The sequence below is a fragment of the Ruditapes philippinarum genome, unplaced genomic scaffold (genome assembly GCF_026571515.1).
Source record: "Ruditapes philippinarum isolate M1 unplaced genomic scaffold, ASM2657151v2 ctg501_1_1_1_1, whole genome shotgun sequence".
In the NCBI taxonomy this organism is placed as follows: domain Eukaryota; kingdom Metazoa; phylum Mollusca; class Bivalvia; order Venerida; family Veneridae; genus Ruditapes; species Ruditapes philippinarum.
The window spans coordinates 623,464-640,387 of record NW_026854871.1 but is presented as its reverse complement, the minus strand read 5'-3'; the positions used below and the strand labels follow the sequence as shown (position 1 = coordinate 640,387).

Sequence of the window (16,924 nt, the reverse complement as noted above, 5' to 3'; positions counted from 1 at the left end):
AAGTTACTTCTTCAAAGTCTAATTTAGCCTGGAAACAAGCCTATATGCACATGCAGATCCAAAGTTTTTGACCAGAGGTGGTCGTAATATTTCCACAAGTGGTTATGCATATTCTGAAGAGGGTTTTGCATTTTACTGGTTTCAAAGAGGGGAGGGGGTAATAAGTCATTTTTGCCCTGATTTTTATTTATGTAAGTTATTTTTGGACCTTATATTATAGCTCTTGACATAAAAGCCAAATTTCAGGGCATGTCATGACCCTCCCATGACATCTGATCTCAGGTACCGGTATATTTTATTCTATCATAAAAGTATCTCATATAACTTACTCAGAAATATATTAAAACATTAATTTAACCGAACCTTGTGTTGACAAGGTTTGGTGAAACATCAATAAATAATGACATCAATATGACAATAGACACTCTTGACTTTTCTTTTGAATATAAGAGAACAAATTGTTGTTGTCAGCTATAGCAAGACCTCATGTGCTCCGTATAATATAATATATTATTTCAAGCAATCATTATAAGCGCTTGATTAGAACTTTTGTATGGCAAGTAAATAGCTTCCTCATATGGAAGAATTGGGCATCAACCGTATGATATAAATTCACCGCAATAGTGTCAGTGACTTCTAACCACCTGGCAATAATATCATCATTAGTCATAATTTGTCACAGTTGATTTGAGCTCTGTTTTCTTGAAAAAACAACATTAAAAACTGAACCATATTTTTATTCAGTGAGACAGAGAGTCAATGAATTCAGGGGTCGCTCAGGCAGTCTCGACTGTACACTGTTATTGCTTTTTTTAAGTCACATGGATGCTATAAAGTCCTACGATGACTTTAATCCAGCTAAACTAGTGGAGAAAGACCTCAGCTGCCCCTTAATGCAATATTTCGGGCTGAACATAAGATATATATAATATAGAGGATATTGAATGAGTGTAAGTTCAATACTGAATTTATTGCACCAGTTGAATAAAATTATATTATGCGAGCCTCTGGTGAGCATAATATTATTTTATTCAATGAGTGCAATAAATTCAGTAATGAACTTACAAGAATTTAATATTCTATTTATCACATACCCAAAATAAGGACCGAATAAAGTGAAAAAAAAATCATTTTTCATTGACGCGCCTATAGTATAACGCTAACATTTAGCGCGTCTTTACACTATGTTTGTATAACGCTAATGACTTCACGTCAAAATATATGCAATACCATATTTACGGAGTCGCAAAATCGGCACGGGTGTGTGATAAAAAAGTTTCTTACATTCATAGTAAAAAGTGAAGCACATATTCATGAGGTTTTTGGCGGGAACAAAGTCTTCTGCTTCGTTACATTCAAACAGCACCACAGCAAAATATTGCACCAGACGGAAAAATATTGATTCATCAACCTTTTTGGAAATCACTCTCTGAAAATAAGAAAATTATATACATCTAGTGTCTCCAATATTTATGTATCACTGTCAACTGCCACCCACAAAAAAGGACAAGAACTTGTCACCTGTCTAATTACATGAGAGATGCAGACAATTTTGTATTATCAAGCAGACAGAATAAAATAAAACCTGATACATGTATGTAACTTTTTTTAAGGATAAAAATAATTATCTGTCTAAATTACAAGGAAGATACTGACAAAGTCCTGTTAGGATCCAGACAAGATGAAAATGAAGAAAGCTCTAGATTAGACTGCTGCGAAAACCAGACAACTAAATCATGGTTTAAATGCCATCCTGAGTCAATGTTGAGTGTATTTAAAGCTTATCTCTATTTATTTCCATCTCTTTCACCATGTTCACCAGACTTATTTTACCTATTTACATGCACTAGCAGCTGAGCATTATTCCTTCTCAGTTAGGCAGTGTCCCAGGAAGAGATTTCTTCTAAAGATAATTTCTATAGGTAATTAAATAGTAAGGTAATTAGGTATATAAGTTATGACTTTATTTAATGAAACTTTGGCAGTAGCTTGCAATTACCACTAACATCCATGAACAGGCTCAATCAAACCGAGCCAGCAACATTTTCAATTTTGCCACTTTGGGTGTTCTTTAGGGAATCCATATGTCTGTATTAACATTTTTGGTTTTCCAATCTATGTTGGCCTCAGGATATACATAACAAAGTCACTTTGATCTCATCAGATGTTTTGAAATTATTTCACCCATGCCTCTTGTCCTAGTAACAAAGTTGCTAAGGATCTAGTCCACAGTGAGGCATGATATATCCAAACACATCTATATATATACCATATACCAGTACCACTCAAAGGTTTTCTTTATTTATCATATAAATGTGTTATTAGTCATATCATTATACATTGTATAATATCATAAAAACAAGAGGGCCATGATCGACCTGAGGTCGCTCACCTGTATATAGGCCCCCGGAGCTGGGCCAGTTTAAACCCCAGGGCTTTTATTTGAACAGACTCGGAAGAGTCACCCATTAGTCACCCCCCCCCCCATCGGCAGGGCCAATTTTAACCCAAGGGCTTTTATTTGAACAAACTTGGTAGACACCCATAAGAAGATGTTTCATGCTAAACATCTTAGCTCTAACTCATTGGGTTTTTTAAAAGAAGATTTTTAAGTTTTTACTATACACATATAGTTAAAAACAATGACACCACTGGGGCGGGGCCAGTTTTGACCCCAAGGCTTTATCTGAACAAAATTTGTAGACACTTGCTAGAAGATATTTCATGCTTAATATCTAAACTCTACCTATTTGGGTTTTTTTCAAAGAAGATTTTTAAGTTTTTGCTATACACATATAAGGAAAATCAATGATCCCCGGGGCCGGGCCAATTATGACCCCAGGGCTTTTATTTGAACAAACTTTGTAGACACTCACTAGAAGATGTTTCATGCTTAATATCTAAACTCTAGCTATTTGGGTTTTTTCAAAGAAGATTTTTTAAGGTTTTGCTATACACATATAAGGAAAATCAATTACCCCTGGGGCGGGGGCCAATTTGACCCAAGGGCTTTTATTTAAACAAACTTGGTAGACACCCATTAGAACATGTTTCATACTAAATATCTTAGCTCGAGCTCTTTGAGTTCTTTAAAAGAAGATTTTTTAAGTTTTTACTATATGCATATAGGGAAAATCAATGACCCCCTGGGGCGGGGTCAATTTTGACATTTCCTTATATGTGTATAGCAAAAACTTAAATATCTTAGCTCTAGCTCTTTGAGTTCTTTAAAAGAAGATTTTTTAAGTTTTTACTAATTATGCATATAGTGAAAATCAATGACCCCCTTGGGCGGGGCCAATTTTGAACCCAGGGCTTTTATTTGAACAAACTTGGTAGACACTCACTAGAAGATGTTTCATGTCAAATATCTAAGCTCTAGCTCTTAGGGTTTTTTAAAAGAAGATATTTAAAGTTTTTTCATTATGATCTGCCTTATGGTTTCAGAGAAGATGTCGTTTTAAAAGTGTGAACGGACAACGGACGACGTACGACGGACGAAGAGTGATCCTAATAGCTCACCCTGAGCATATGCTCAGGTGAGCTTAAAATAATATATAAAATCTGGGATCCATTTGCTTAAGAATGTCTTGGAAGACTATGGCATTGTCAAATGATTAACTTTATGACTGGCAAAGTGAGATACATATACCATGAAAAAAGAACAAGAAGAAATTTTGAAATGCTTTAAAAACATTTGATTTTACAGTGTCATACGGTAAAACATGTGAAATGTTAATCTTTCTTAATGTGGATGAGATGAGGAAATACTGAAAATTTAAAAAATATGCTTAAATATTTCACTGTATCATCCATAAATAGTTTGATAGTGTGCCGTAACATTTCCTTTATTCACCAGAATGACAAGATAATTTCCCTAGAGAGGAGAAACAGACAAGTTGTACAGCTAAAATACAATAAAATAACAAATTGTTATTCATAGTCCTTCATGATCCACACCAAAATAGCTTATATTTTACATCAAGAACAATAAAATATACATCTGTTCTCATTATTTGTGACCAATCCTAGAAACTGTTCATCATAAACCTTTTAAATTGTTTAAAATTAGCATTCTTACAAAACGACAGAATACCAACTGCGTATTAATACAAATAATCAAAAGGGTATTTTTTTTACCATTATCCTAAATATTCGAATTGTTGACAGAGAAGACTGCTGGTTTAAGAATGTTTTGTCTTCGAGGCATCAAATGTAAATAAAGATGTGACATTTCAGGAAAGCTGAATGAACAAATAATCAAATTGGGTTGAACAGTTAGGGATATTTGTTACATACCTGCGCATTCACATATCTTGCAAACCACTGCCTTCCAGGAACTTGCTGCAAAAAATAAAATAAACCAATTTCTATAAGAGTTCCTTTTAAAATCTTATTAAGCATGGTCTACCTTGAGCTAAAATATAATTTGTTTCCAAAGATTTGCTTAAAGTGACTCAACTGTGGTTTTTTATATGACAGAACTGGAAATAATTTTTTGAAGATTTGATGTAGGTGACAGACTAGACCATTAACTTGTGTGCAAAATTTTAGATCATTCACATACTCTAGTTTTTCCAGAATAATCATTCTGATTGTGTGACCAAAATTGAAGTTTTTCCACTCAAACTGAGTTATGAATAGCACAAAAGTATGGTTTCCAAAATATTCCTGAGTATATTTGTTAATTATCTTTTGCATACCTTTCTGTTGTAAGAAATGTAAAATTTATGTTTTATGGTAGTCCATTGACAGTTTTAAAAAAAGACGAGTCAGCATCTTTAACTATAGGTATGGTGGTCCATTCAAAGAAAGCATACAACTTATAGTTACAGACATTTTTTATTCAGTCACACAAATGCAGTTAATTTGGAAACTCTCCAGCTATTCCGGTTGAAGATCTTAAGTAAACCACAATATATATATATAATTCAAGGCACAAGGGAAAAATTGAATCAAAGATTTAGATTTTTTTCTATAACAGTTTGAGATTGATACATATAGAATTTTGCATGACTAGCGTTGCATCAAAAAATCATTTTTCATTTTTTATGACAGACACACTTTATCCTTGCATATCGTGGCTTAACTTCCTTAAAAAAGACACTTCAAAAAAAAAAAAATGCCTCGACTAGGATTTGAACCGTAGGCATCTCACACCCTAAACAAGAGCGCTTACCTCTGCACCACGGTGAAGTAATACATATGTACATTGAATAAAAACGAATACATTATGTAATTCTAAATTGAGAATTTCCATTTCGTGTTTGTAATCTTTATTAATTTCGAGGTATTTTGTTCACGATAAACCTGTTGTTTAACACTGATGAAAATAATTTAGCGAAAATCTTCTCGCCAAAACAGTCAGACATGTATATATTCCACTACTCGACAGTCAGATTTATTTGTGTACTACGCTCTGGAGTATTCGGTAATCCACATAGCTAAAAATAGCATATTCATTGATTAAAATGATATTCCTCCAAGTGCATCGAAGCTTTACGGAAATAGCCGAACATTTTTCATTGGGTAAAAAAGATATTCATCCGCGAAATTTGTGATTGTAACCTCATATTTCTATTGACTAATCTAAACTTTTAATGCACTGTAATTCGTTAAATGCCTACATTAAAAATTATTCTTTCCTTTAAATTGCTGGTTTTTAGCAGTTTTGGGTGAGAACTACTTTGCGTTGTTAGGTCTGTAAGGAAATTTTGTGTTAGACCGTGGATGTTAGCTTTGTATTTACTGATCTTGCGATCAGAAAATACAAAAAACAATCAATTTTGTGTAGGTATGCAGACTAACTTCCTCAAATGAAAGAACTAAAAATCCCTGGCAGGATGTAAATCTCAATCAGTGAGGGACAAGTCTGATGGCTGTCAGTTACCTTAACCACTTGATAATAGATGCCACTAAATGTTGATCCAGTTAATGTTATAACAATCTGACTAAAGTTCAGATCTACTTATTTCTTTTTATAACATAGATCTGATTACGACCGTATATGTTTCGCCTTCTTTATAATTCGGATTTCCCGAGAAATCTATTTTTAGCCATGCAATGAAACCGGTTTTTACACAGGCATTAGAAAAAGTATCAAAATACCGTTATCCGTGGAAGTTAAACTAATTGTTGATTTTTGTTAGAAAAAAAAATGTTTGAAGAAATTTTTAACAAATTAACTTGAAATAATAGTCAGTTTTTAATGCGCAAGATTGTTTTGCCAGTTTACCTGTCGGCTATATGGACAATGGTATTGAGTTTGTTCCCGAAATCATGACAGTTTTCTACTCAGAATTGGTTTTCCCAGGGTTAAAATTAGAAACCACATCACTTTCAAAATTATGAAAGCTCGCCGATGATTGGCTATGTGAAAGATCACCAGAAATAACTTTGTAATTGGTCACTGTTAGATCTAAAAGCGGAGCGTTATTTAGAGCTAATTTTAATCAGATTGGTGTTATAACATCAGAGGGAAACTCCGCATTACCATTCTATGATGATTAATAACAAAATAGTAAATGAAACATAATCATAAATCATACCGGATAATTTACGAGACTAATTGTTTTGTATTTTCATAAGAAATGTTTTTCTTACCTGGCAGTATTCACCAAACTTTGCTTTTTCAAGTTGAGGAATATCTTCCCTGAAATAAAACAAACAAAAATTACAATTTTTGTAGACTTACAGTCAACATTCTTTGATATTTTCAATACAACATTTCTGGTTTAATCTCACAAAATATAAAATATATCATATTAATATAACTATTTTATGTGAAAGGTATGGACAATATTTGACAGGAAATTAAATAGCCAAATTAGTTTTCAGAAAATTATATATCTTTCAGGCATTCACATTTAGACAAAAGTTAATGGGGGACACAGCTAGCTATGTGGAAATGAAACATTAAGGTAATGAGATTTTCTTCTCACAAAATCAATTTTCTATGCCAAATTTTAGCTACAAAGTCAAAATTCTTTTGAAAATTTCAAAATGTTCAAATTGCAAAAGAAATATACAGTTTTGTTTAACATACAATGTATTTGAATATATCATCAGACAGCAATGGGAATAGAAACTTATGTTCCCTGTAGGTTGACTCACCAGTAAACTATTTCTAACCCACTCCTCCCTAGCATATCCCTCCCCCTTCAGAATAAAAGACTCTATAACTCATTTGCTTTTCGAAATTTTAAAATGTTGTGAAAATTTCCATGAGCACAGAACTGGTAACAAACACAAGGTGATATAACTGAGGAACATAAAAATAATAGATAATCATTCAGAAGGGAAACATAACGAGGAATATCATTAGATTTGATTTATAGCGTAAATAATATCAAAATCCAGCATAGGGGAAGTCATTAACGTCTTATAGCTTATGAGAATTCTTATCAAATTAACAACACTAAAGACAAAGTTTACCATTATTATAAAGCATAATTTATCTGATGACATTTTCTTTGGAACCAGCATAATTACTTGATCAAGTAATATATTACCAAACCAGCAAATTTGTATAATTGATATATGTATTGATATCACAAATCTTTTTAAGGCAACTTACAAGGTAGCTATTAGTGTTGAACTAAAAGTGTACAAAAAAGTGGGCAAATTCAAGCTAGCCATTTATAGTGTTGAACTAAAAGTGGGCGACTTAGAAGGTAGCTATTAGTGTTGAACTATAAGAGGGCAAATTCAAACTAGCCATTTATAGTGTTGAACTAAAAGTGGCCAACTTTAAAGTGAGCCATTAGTGTTGAACTAAAAGTGGGCAACTTTCAAGCTACTTGTCGGGGACCATCAACTGGACACTTTTTGAACATTTTTGTATACAGATTTCATAATTTCAAACCAAGAGACCTGAAAATTTGACACAGTACAGCTAGGTTCTTCTCCTAAGTAACAAACTAGTGTGTTTATTTCTGATTATATTGACACTTTTATCTGAGGCCTGTCGTCGAGGGTATCAATATTACCTGAATTGCCCACACTACAGTCCACGTGTCCGGATGGATATGTACATGACGTGATTTAATTCAGACAAAAGCTTAGGTGTTTAATTTTTTTATTTTTAACATGATATACAATATATCAGCAGCAAATGCTGAAATTTTGGATATTCTTTTGTTTACTCTGTAAATGATTATTGGTGGTATATGAGGTCAGGTATTGCACTCTTGATGCCCCAATTTTCAGCAAAATAGACACTAATATATTACCGTTTATGGAAGTTGAAATAAATTTAATAATCATAAAAGAAAAAACATGCATGTTGATAATAAAGTAACTGATAGATCGTAAACCACTGAACAAAGAAAAAACACTATTTTAAGCATTTTTGGGGCCGTCCGGGTTTGATGGTTGTCCGGTTTTGGTGGTCTCCAACCAGTAGCCATCAGTGTTGAACTAAAAGTGGGCAAATTTAAGCTAGCCAGTAGTGTTGAACTAAAATTGATTCAAGCTTGCATTTAGAGATGAACTAAAATTGAGGTGCTATCAAAAATCATTGCTTTATTAACGCAAAATTTAGAAAAAAAAATCAATCCCTGCCACAACAAGTCGAAAATAATATCTTATTTATTGAGAAGAAAGTTCCAAACTGGTTAAAACAAACATTTGGAGCTGCCTGATAGCTGTTTTGTTCATCTGTTAAGAGGTGACAGAGTTAAACCGTAATCATTTGCAGGTCCTTAATTAATACATAGTAAATTCAGAACAGCCTCAAATTAACCACATCAAGTGTGTGTTATTTATTCCTGTTAATTACAGATGAACAGACTGTTGTGGGGACTGTGATATAGCATGTCACAGAAGGAAAAAAAGAAGATCACAGTCTGTTGGATAATAAACACTGTGAAAATCAATATAAAAGATAGATTTACAGATTGGATAAGGTTGTTACAGTAATTAGCTGAAATGGCATGATTGTGTCACCTTATTTCCAATATTAATACATTTAGTTTTCAGTAGCTAGGAAGGCAAGATGGGTTCTATATGCTGATAAGATGTAAATTATAGAAATGGTTGTCAAAGTATCCTTTCCTTATTTGAATTCTGTGGTGTTTGAAGTATGAAATAGTTAATTTAATACTTCAAATTATTCTACAGTAAGAACATGAATATTTTGACTGTTTTTTTTTTTGGGAAAGAAAAAAGACTACAAGTTGAAAATACTGGTTTCGCAATACTAAGAGTTCAAATAATTTGTTTAAACCAATAGAAAGGTAGTCTTTCACACACATTTGACTGTATTATTGATGATGCATTAGTTTTAAAAAAAATACTTTGAAGTGTAAAATTTTCCTACAAATTGAATGTAATTTAATGCCTTAATCTGCCTTAAAGCCTTAATCTGCAACTGCAAATACTAATTAAGGTTGTACAAAAAGGCAGTTAGAATATTATACTACTGCTATTTCTAGATTTATTACAATGGGGTATCATTTATCGGAAACAATCAGGAGCTGTACATTAAGAGAAACACAAGCTGTAAAAGACAATTGTGTGGGCAATAAAGACTTCCTGAGGTTTGTTTAAAGAAACTGCTGGAAATTGCCATCACCGTTAGGATTCTTTTTTTATATTTCTCTAAAGAGATCAATACACGTTTTTGAATGAGATCTATTAAGTGAGATCAATACATAGAAAGATACAGAACAAAATATCAAAGGTCTACACAGAACCAAACTCACATCACTCTCTCTATTAACAGACTTTATCAATTGGAGCAGGAAAACTTTCTCAGACCATGGCTCAGGGAAAACTTTGTCCGACCATAGCTCAGGGAAAACTCTCCTGGACCATGGCTCAGGGAAAACTCTCCTGGACCTTGGCTAAGGGAAAGCTTTCTCCGACCATGGCTCAGGGAAAGATTTCTCGGACCATCATGCTCAGGGAAAGCCATCTCGGACCATGGCTCAAGGTAATACATTTTTTTTTCTGAGCTCTGTCTCAATTATCAGTATTTTCATTGGTCTTAATTGTTTACAATCTGAGATAAGAGTGTGAGCTTAGAAGATTTCTTTTTTACCTCAGACCCATGCAATTATTGTCCTTTTGTTTTCAATTTATTAAACTGTAATTACACAAAAATTAAGCACACTGATTATATCTTCTTAAATGCCAGTAGGAAATTTTGTCCAGGAATTTGGAAAAAAACAACTCAACACAACTTTTATCCTAGTAGTCAGTCTTATCACTCCCCCCCCCCCTCCCCACTCCCATATCCCCCAAATAACCTGAAAATGATAGAATTCTACAATGTCTCAACTTGTGACAAATTCTTTTAATCCTTTTGCATTATATGGAAAGGAAAATTCAATTTCTATCTAAATTAAAATGCTCCTATAATCTAGGCAGATTCTTATACACAAAGGACCAACTTTCTATTTGAATTCTTCTCTCAATTTAACTCTGAAATTCTCAGGAGCTTTCACTATCTGGTTCCAGTGTATTGTTCTATCTAATTTAAAGCAAGTGTTCCTTAAAATTTCAATCATTCAAGGCAGCTGGGAATTTACAAAATAAAACAACCTTATATCTATTGACATGAGATTCAATAATTCTGTGATAATTCCATGGCAGTTCTCACTGTTACTGTTTATATCTATTAGATGTAATATTAGTAACAGTACACTGAAATGATGTATTAGCAACTTTGACATTCAATTTTCTATCATCACTTTAAGATGTAAACTTCAAGTTATAACATAGCATATATGTCATATTATTAACCCTTTCTGATCTTTGGGTAGTACTGTTAATGTTGACTGAATTCCAAGTGGTACCATTATTAATGAATTTTGAGAGGTACCATTTATGTTGACTACATTTTGAGTGGTACCATGACTAAATTTGAGTGGTACCATGACTAAATTTTGAGTGGTACCATGACTAAATTTTGAGTAATTATTCTGGAAAAACAAAGTGTGCGAATGATCTGAAATTTTGCACAAAGATTAGTGGTCTAAACCTACATCAAGTGGTACATTTATCTGGAAAAAATATTTTCAGTCCCATCATGTCAAAAAAAACCTCAGTGGAGTCCTTTTAATGTATTTTATAATATATTTTTTGTAATTTTCACAGAATTTTCAGTATAATAATGTGATTTTTATTGGGTTTAATGTCACACCAACACTACACTTTATAGGTCATGATTATGATGACTTTTCAGCTTTACTGGTTGAGGAAGACATCAGGTGCTCCTCTGTAACAATATTTCAGCACAACAGGCATAATGGAAAAATTTCAACCACTCAAAATTTTTGTCAAGCTAGGGAAAGCTTTCTAATGCTGAAAAATCTCACTAACCTGGCTGTGGAAACCTACAGCCAGGGAAGAGGCCAAGTGATGGGAAAGTCGACCAGGCTCAATGTAAACACTGTAGGCTGTCACAGTACATTGCAAATGACAGCAGCCATGGATGCTAAAATTTCTAACCTGACAGCAATTGTGTTGTTCAAATTTATTGAAACTGTTTACACAAAAACTTAAGCGAACACTGATTTACTTACAAATGGTAGGAAATTTTGTAAAGAATTTGTTGTAAATGAAAACAACAGACACAACTTTATCCTATGCAGTTGACACTTTATATTCCAATAACCTGAAAATACGATTCTAAACCCTGGAAAAAATTTTTTAATCTTTTGCATTAATGATAATTCATTTACAAATTAAATCAAACCAATTATAAAAGGCCAACCATAATCTTCTCTAAATTTAAAACACGGAAAATTTTCAGGACTTTAATCTGGTCATTATTGGATTTCATTAAAATCTTTAAATTTCTCATTTAAAGGCAGCTGGAATCAAAAAAACAATTGATCTAACCCATTGAACTAATTATGATAATGGAATCTTTTAGTTTATCAATGAAAGTTACGTAACTGAAATGATAAATTTGACATTCGATCACCTTCAGATGGAAATCATTATAAATACATATATGCATAAAACCCCATTTTGTAGCTGTATGTTGACTGGAATTCACAAAATTTAAGAATGAGAGTTTTATTCTACAAGAATTGACTATTTCACGGGTCATAACTTAATTTGAATGGTACTGCTAAAGTTGAGTGGTACCATAACTAAAATTTGAGTGGTACCATGACTAAATTTTGAGTGGTACCATTACTAAAATTTAAGTGGTACCCTGAATAGTTGACTGAATTTTAAGTGGTACTGTTACTGAAATGTGAGTGGTACCCTATATGTTTACTGAATTTTGAGTGGTACCTGATTACTAAAATTTGAGTGGTACCCTTCATGTTGACCGAATTTTGAGTGGTACCATTACTGAAATGTGAATGGTATCATTACTGAAATTTAAGTGAACCATTACTGAAATTTGAGAGAACCATTTAAGTCGACTGAATTATGAGTGAAACTATTTAAATAGGAACAAAATTTTATGGGAGACACCAGACTACAATTTTACTGCCCATTGGACTCTATGTTATCTGCTTATCTATAATACCATTAATTTAATCTACAACAATTAATTAACAGTGAGATTAGCAGGATAAGTTTATCATATTTTACATGTTATTTAAAGAGTCTGATAGTGTGAACATTGTCATTGGTAGGTATTGCAATATTAATCCTTGGAATATTAGTGGTCACAAATTGCCAAATTTTTCTGCACATCTCCCTAAATATCTTAAATAGACTTTCCCATGAAATCCATTCATCACTTTTGGGAAAATTACAACACATATGTATGTAATGCCTGAAAAAGTAACAGTGTCAGCTGATCTTGGTCTGCATTGCTTGCGTGGGTAGAATCTGTTCCCACCATCAGACTTAGGTTTTTTTGTTTATCTTTTTTTTCATTACGATTTGCACATTTGCCTTCCCAAATTTGAGTAGCGTTTTTATTTATGAGTTTTTGTACCTTCAAAATCAAACTCATAAATCAGGCATCTTATTAGTATAAAGTTCAGGCATATTGCCTGACTCTGAGGCAAGTTACTATCAGTGCTGGTACAAATAATAGAACTTGATTCATAAAGCATTTCAAATATCTTTTATTTGACACTGAGCTTTCATATAAATACACATTGCATCATGGAATCAATATGTAATAGAAACTGGATACATGGCTCATAAAATATTCAACATATTTTTTCCACAGAAAATTCATCTTTGCCAAAAACTCATAAAAGTCAAACCACCAACTGTTCACTAAAAGATTTTAATGTAGAGATACCAAAATTTATGAATATTTTATAAGAAACAATTATGGGTTATTAATAATTAAATGGTGTATTGTAAATATACATATTATCCTCGTCCATTAAAATAATTACCAATAAGTCAAACTGTGATAAACTGTCATCAATCAGAACATACTTTTAAAGGGACTCTACTGAGGTTTAAAAGCCTAGTAAGTAAGCAAGTAAGCAAGCAAGTAAACAAGCAAGCAAGCAGGCAGGCAGGCAAGGATGGAAGGAAGCAAGCAAGCAAGGAAAAGTAAAGTAAGGTAAGGTAAGGTAAGGTAAGGTAAAGTAAAACATTTTAATTTCTTGCATAAATGAGCTGGGGCACTTTAAACAGAAATATTATGCAATGATAGTTAAGAAATATACTTTGAAACAAATTCAAAATCATATTTTTATGCTTTTTTTCAACACTTTTCATTTTTTGATAATTTTTTTTTACAATTTCAATAATTATTCTGGAAAAATGAAGTGCCTGAATGATCTGAAATTTTGCACAAAGATTAGTGGTCTAAACCTACATTTATCTGGAACAATTATTTTCAGTCCCATCATATCAAATTAACTCAGTGGAGTCCTTTTAATGTATTTTATAATAATTTTTGTAATTTTCACAGAATTTTCAGTATCATTATGTGATTTTTTTTATTGGGTTTAATGTCACACCAACACTATACTTTATAGGTCATGATTATGGAGACTTTTCAGCTTTACTGGTTGAGGAAGACATCAGGTGCTCCTCTGTACATTATTTCAGGCACAAACAGGCAACGGAATAAAACCACCAATGTTTTGTAAGCTAGATGGATAGCTTTCTTACATGAAAAATCCATAACACTGGTGCAGCTCAAACCCACAGCCGTGAGAGGCAAATAGTTTGAAGTCAACAACCTTAACCCCTTGGCCACCGAAGCCCCAAATATGAAAATGACAGCAATTGAGATACTAAAGTTAACTGAAAGTTTATACACAAAAGGACTGCATGGAGGAATATGCAGGCCAGTGATTGACAACAACTTGTAGCATCTTGCAAAAACTGTTGCTTAATTGTTAAATGGTAAAAGTAACAGACACATCTTTAAATACTGTAATCAAACCCTTTATATTGAATTTCTGGTAAATCTTCAACCCTAAAATGACAAACTAAATTTTCAATTTTCTTGGAATGGTAATTTTAGTAAATGAATTCAGATACATAAAAGTGCAACAATCACATATCATTAACACATGGACATAACGCTTTTAGGACTTTAGTCTGTATAATAAAATCTGGTCATTATATTGAATTTCATAAAATCTATTACATTTCTAATTTGTACAACAACAACAACAAATACTTTTATTTAGAATTTTTTATGTAGAAATGAAAGAGAATCAATCAGTGCAATCATTGCAATTTACTTAAATCTATGATGAGAATCTTTAAGTTTATCGCACATTAATTTAAGTTACATTATTTCAAATGATTATAATACCGTACTTAAATGGAAATTAATGGACAAAATCTATGATAAAATCTATGGATAAAATCTATGGATAAAATCTATGGATAAAATCTATGGATAAAATTTGTAGCTGCTGATGGCATACAAAAAATCTTAGCATGATTTTCATTCTACAGAATTGATATTTCACCGTCATAATCAATAAACTGAATCTGCGTCAGGCACGTAGAGGAATAATTCATGATAAAATCCTACAATCTCTAGAACAATTGGTCAATATAGCCAAATTTATTGCTTCACAAACAAAACTGAAAAAGGCGTTCTTTTAACGTCATTGCATATTTTACTTTGTCGTGCAAATATAACATTAAGTAGGAAAGCTTTTATATCAGAAGTTGAATTATGATATTGTGTAAATATATGGCACAAAATACAGAAACAATCTGTGATATAAATGTTAATTTACACAGGTGGTTTATTTGCATACTGACATTTGTTTCGTGGATTTTAAAACCTTTTCTGTACTTGTATTGATATACGTTTAGAACTGTCCATTGTCATTTAAATTTTTAATAAATTTCCCTAAATTTTAATTACAAGTTGACATAGTATAGATTTGGCTTAAAACGGTGTTTCTAATTATAAATGTTAAAAAACAAACATATAGATTATAATTGATGCACAAACTTTCTGATAACTTGCAATTTTAGAACTTGCCAATTAGTATACTGCCAGTAACTGATTCTACCAATGCGACAAGACAGTCATGAACTTAGTGCAAAATCTGATTAACTCCTATTAAATCTAGAGGAACTTATTCTGTTACTGCAGTTAGATGACAATGTAGTGCAATACAAACCCAGATCATTGCTGCCTGATAGCTTAACTCTGTACAGTTCATTATTAGGGTCAGTATTATATATTTACATATTTTGAAATAAATTTTACCTTAAAAGGATAAATGGTTTTTGTCCAGTCATCATTGAAAGATGGACAAGTCTATTAAAAGAATTTTTTAGTGTGGGGAGGAAATGGTATTATACACTTGATACAGTCATTCAAGGTATTCGATCTTTCCTTATGGGAATTCATCATCAAAATCATAGTATGTCATACAGCTTATAGTTGGATGTCTCATCAGACTGTAAAATGATTACACTGACTTGCACTTTAATGGGCAATAATTGCTGCTAGTCTCAGGTGACTGTAAGAATTTAAAGTAAGCTATGTGTCTGGTATTAAATACAGGATTTAGTCAGCTTTTATCTCCATTATAAGCTTTCAATTATACAGAAAAAGACTCGTAATTTACTTATCTAAATGTTTCTCTAGTGTAAAATAGTCTAGCCGAAAAAAAAAGTAGCTGTGTACATTAGCACTTTCTGAGAAACTTTACATAATATGATCAAAGTCATTAGTATTTAATCAATTAAGATAAGAAAAATTAAATAAATAAAGCAAGTAATTTAAAATTTGTCCTGAAATGTTAAACTAATGTATGTGAATGTTTTCGTGTACTTATATTTTTATTGAAAACTTGCAAAATAAATTGTGTTATTAACCAGTAAATCATGCATCTGATCAAAAATCATATAAGGCTTTATAACAAATTCCCAAAAGACAATGATGGCATTCAACCTGAAAATATATAGATCTAAGGACATGCCATCCCTCCCCCTGGTCCACACCCTTTTGCTCTGATATTGTCCTCTTAGTGCAGTAATGGGCTAACTTCTATTAAATTTAACTGGAGAAAACCCTTTACTGCACTTAAAGGTGACAATTTTTTTCTATATTTGCTGTCATCATTAATACTGTGCAAAAATTAAGGCAAAGATAAAATCAAAGGCACAACAATTCTAATTCTATACTCTAGAAAATCAAAGCTTTGGAGACTGAATTGTCACACTGACAACAACAGTCTTTCAATAAACTGGGAAATCTGACAAGTATCTCCCCTGTTGTCAAGCATCTAAATCTGTAGGATATTATTTAATCTCCTGGAAAGTTTTTTCCCCAGTAACTAATCATGGAACACAGGATTATCACTGACTGAAATAGAGTGGAAACTGTTTCCTTATTTTCTTTCTTATCCTGTAAATCACAAAAAAGAAAATATTTTTGCCAATTAAGGCAGCTTAAAGCTGCATGCCTTCAGATTTAGAGCTAGAATATTTAAATACAAGAGCGATCAGTGATCACATATGTCACCTCATGATGGCCAGTTTCATGTTGGGACAAGTT

The 16,924-nt window shown here is 32.3% G+C and overlaps 1 protein-coding gene across 4 annotated transcripts in view; it reads right to left on the bottom strand.

Moving 5' to 3' along the window:
* Positions 1-16,924, bottom strand: part of LOC132741382 (uncharacterized) — a 98,406-nt gene that overhangs the window by 34,841 nt on the left and 46,641 nt on the right. For 3 of the 4 annotated variants that reach the window (XM_060729535.1, XM_060729537.1, XM_060729536.1), the window contains exons 3-5: positions 6,604-6,652; positions 4,300-4,344; positions 1,285-1,429 (exon numbers count right to left, since the gene is read on the bottom strand). In XM_060729535.1, the coding sequence (XP_060585518.1) occupies positions 1,285-1,429; positions 4,300-4,344; positions 6,604-6,652 (239 nt within the window). The remainder of the gene's footprint in view (positions 1-1,284; positions 1,430-4,299; positions 4,345-6,603; positions 6,653-16,924) is intronic. The other variant, XM_060729538.1, reaches the window with a different exon arrangement.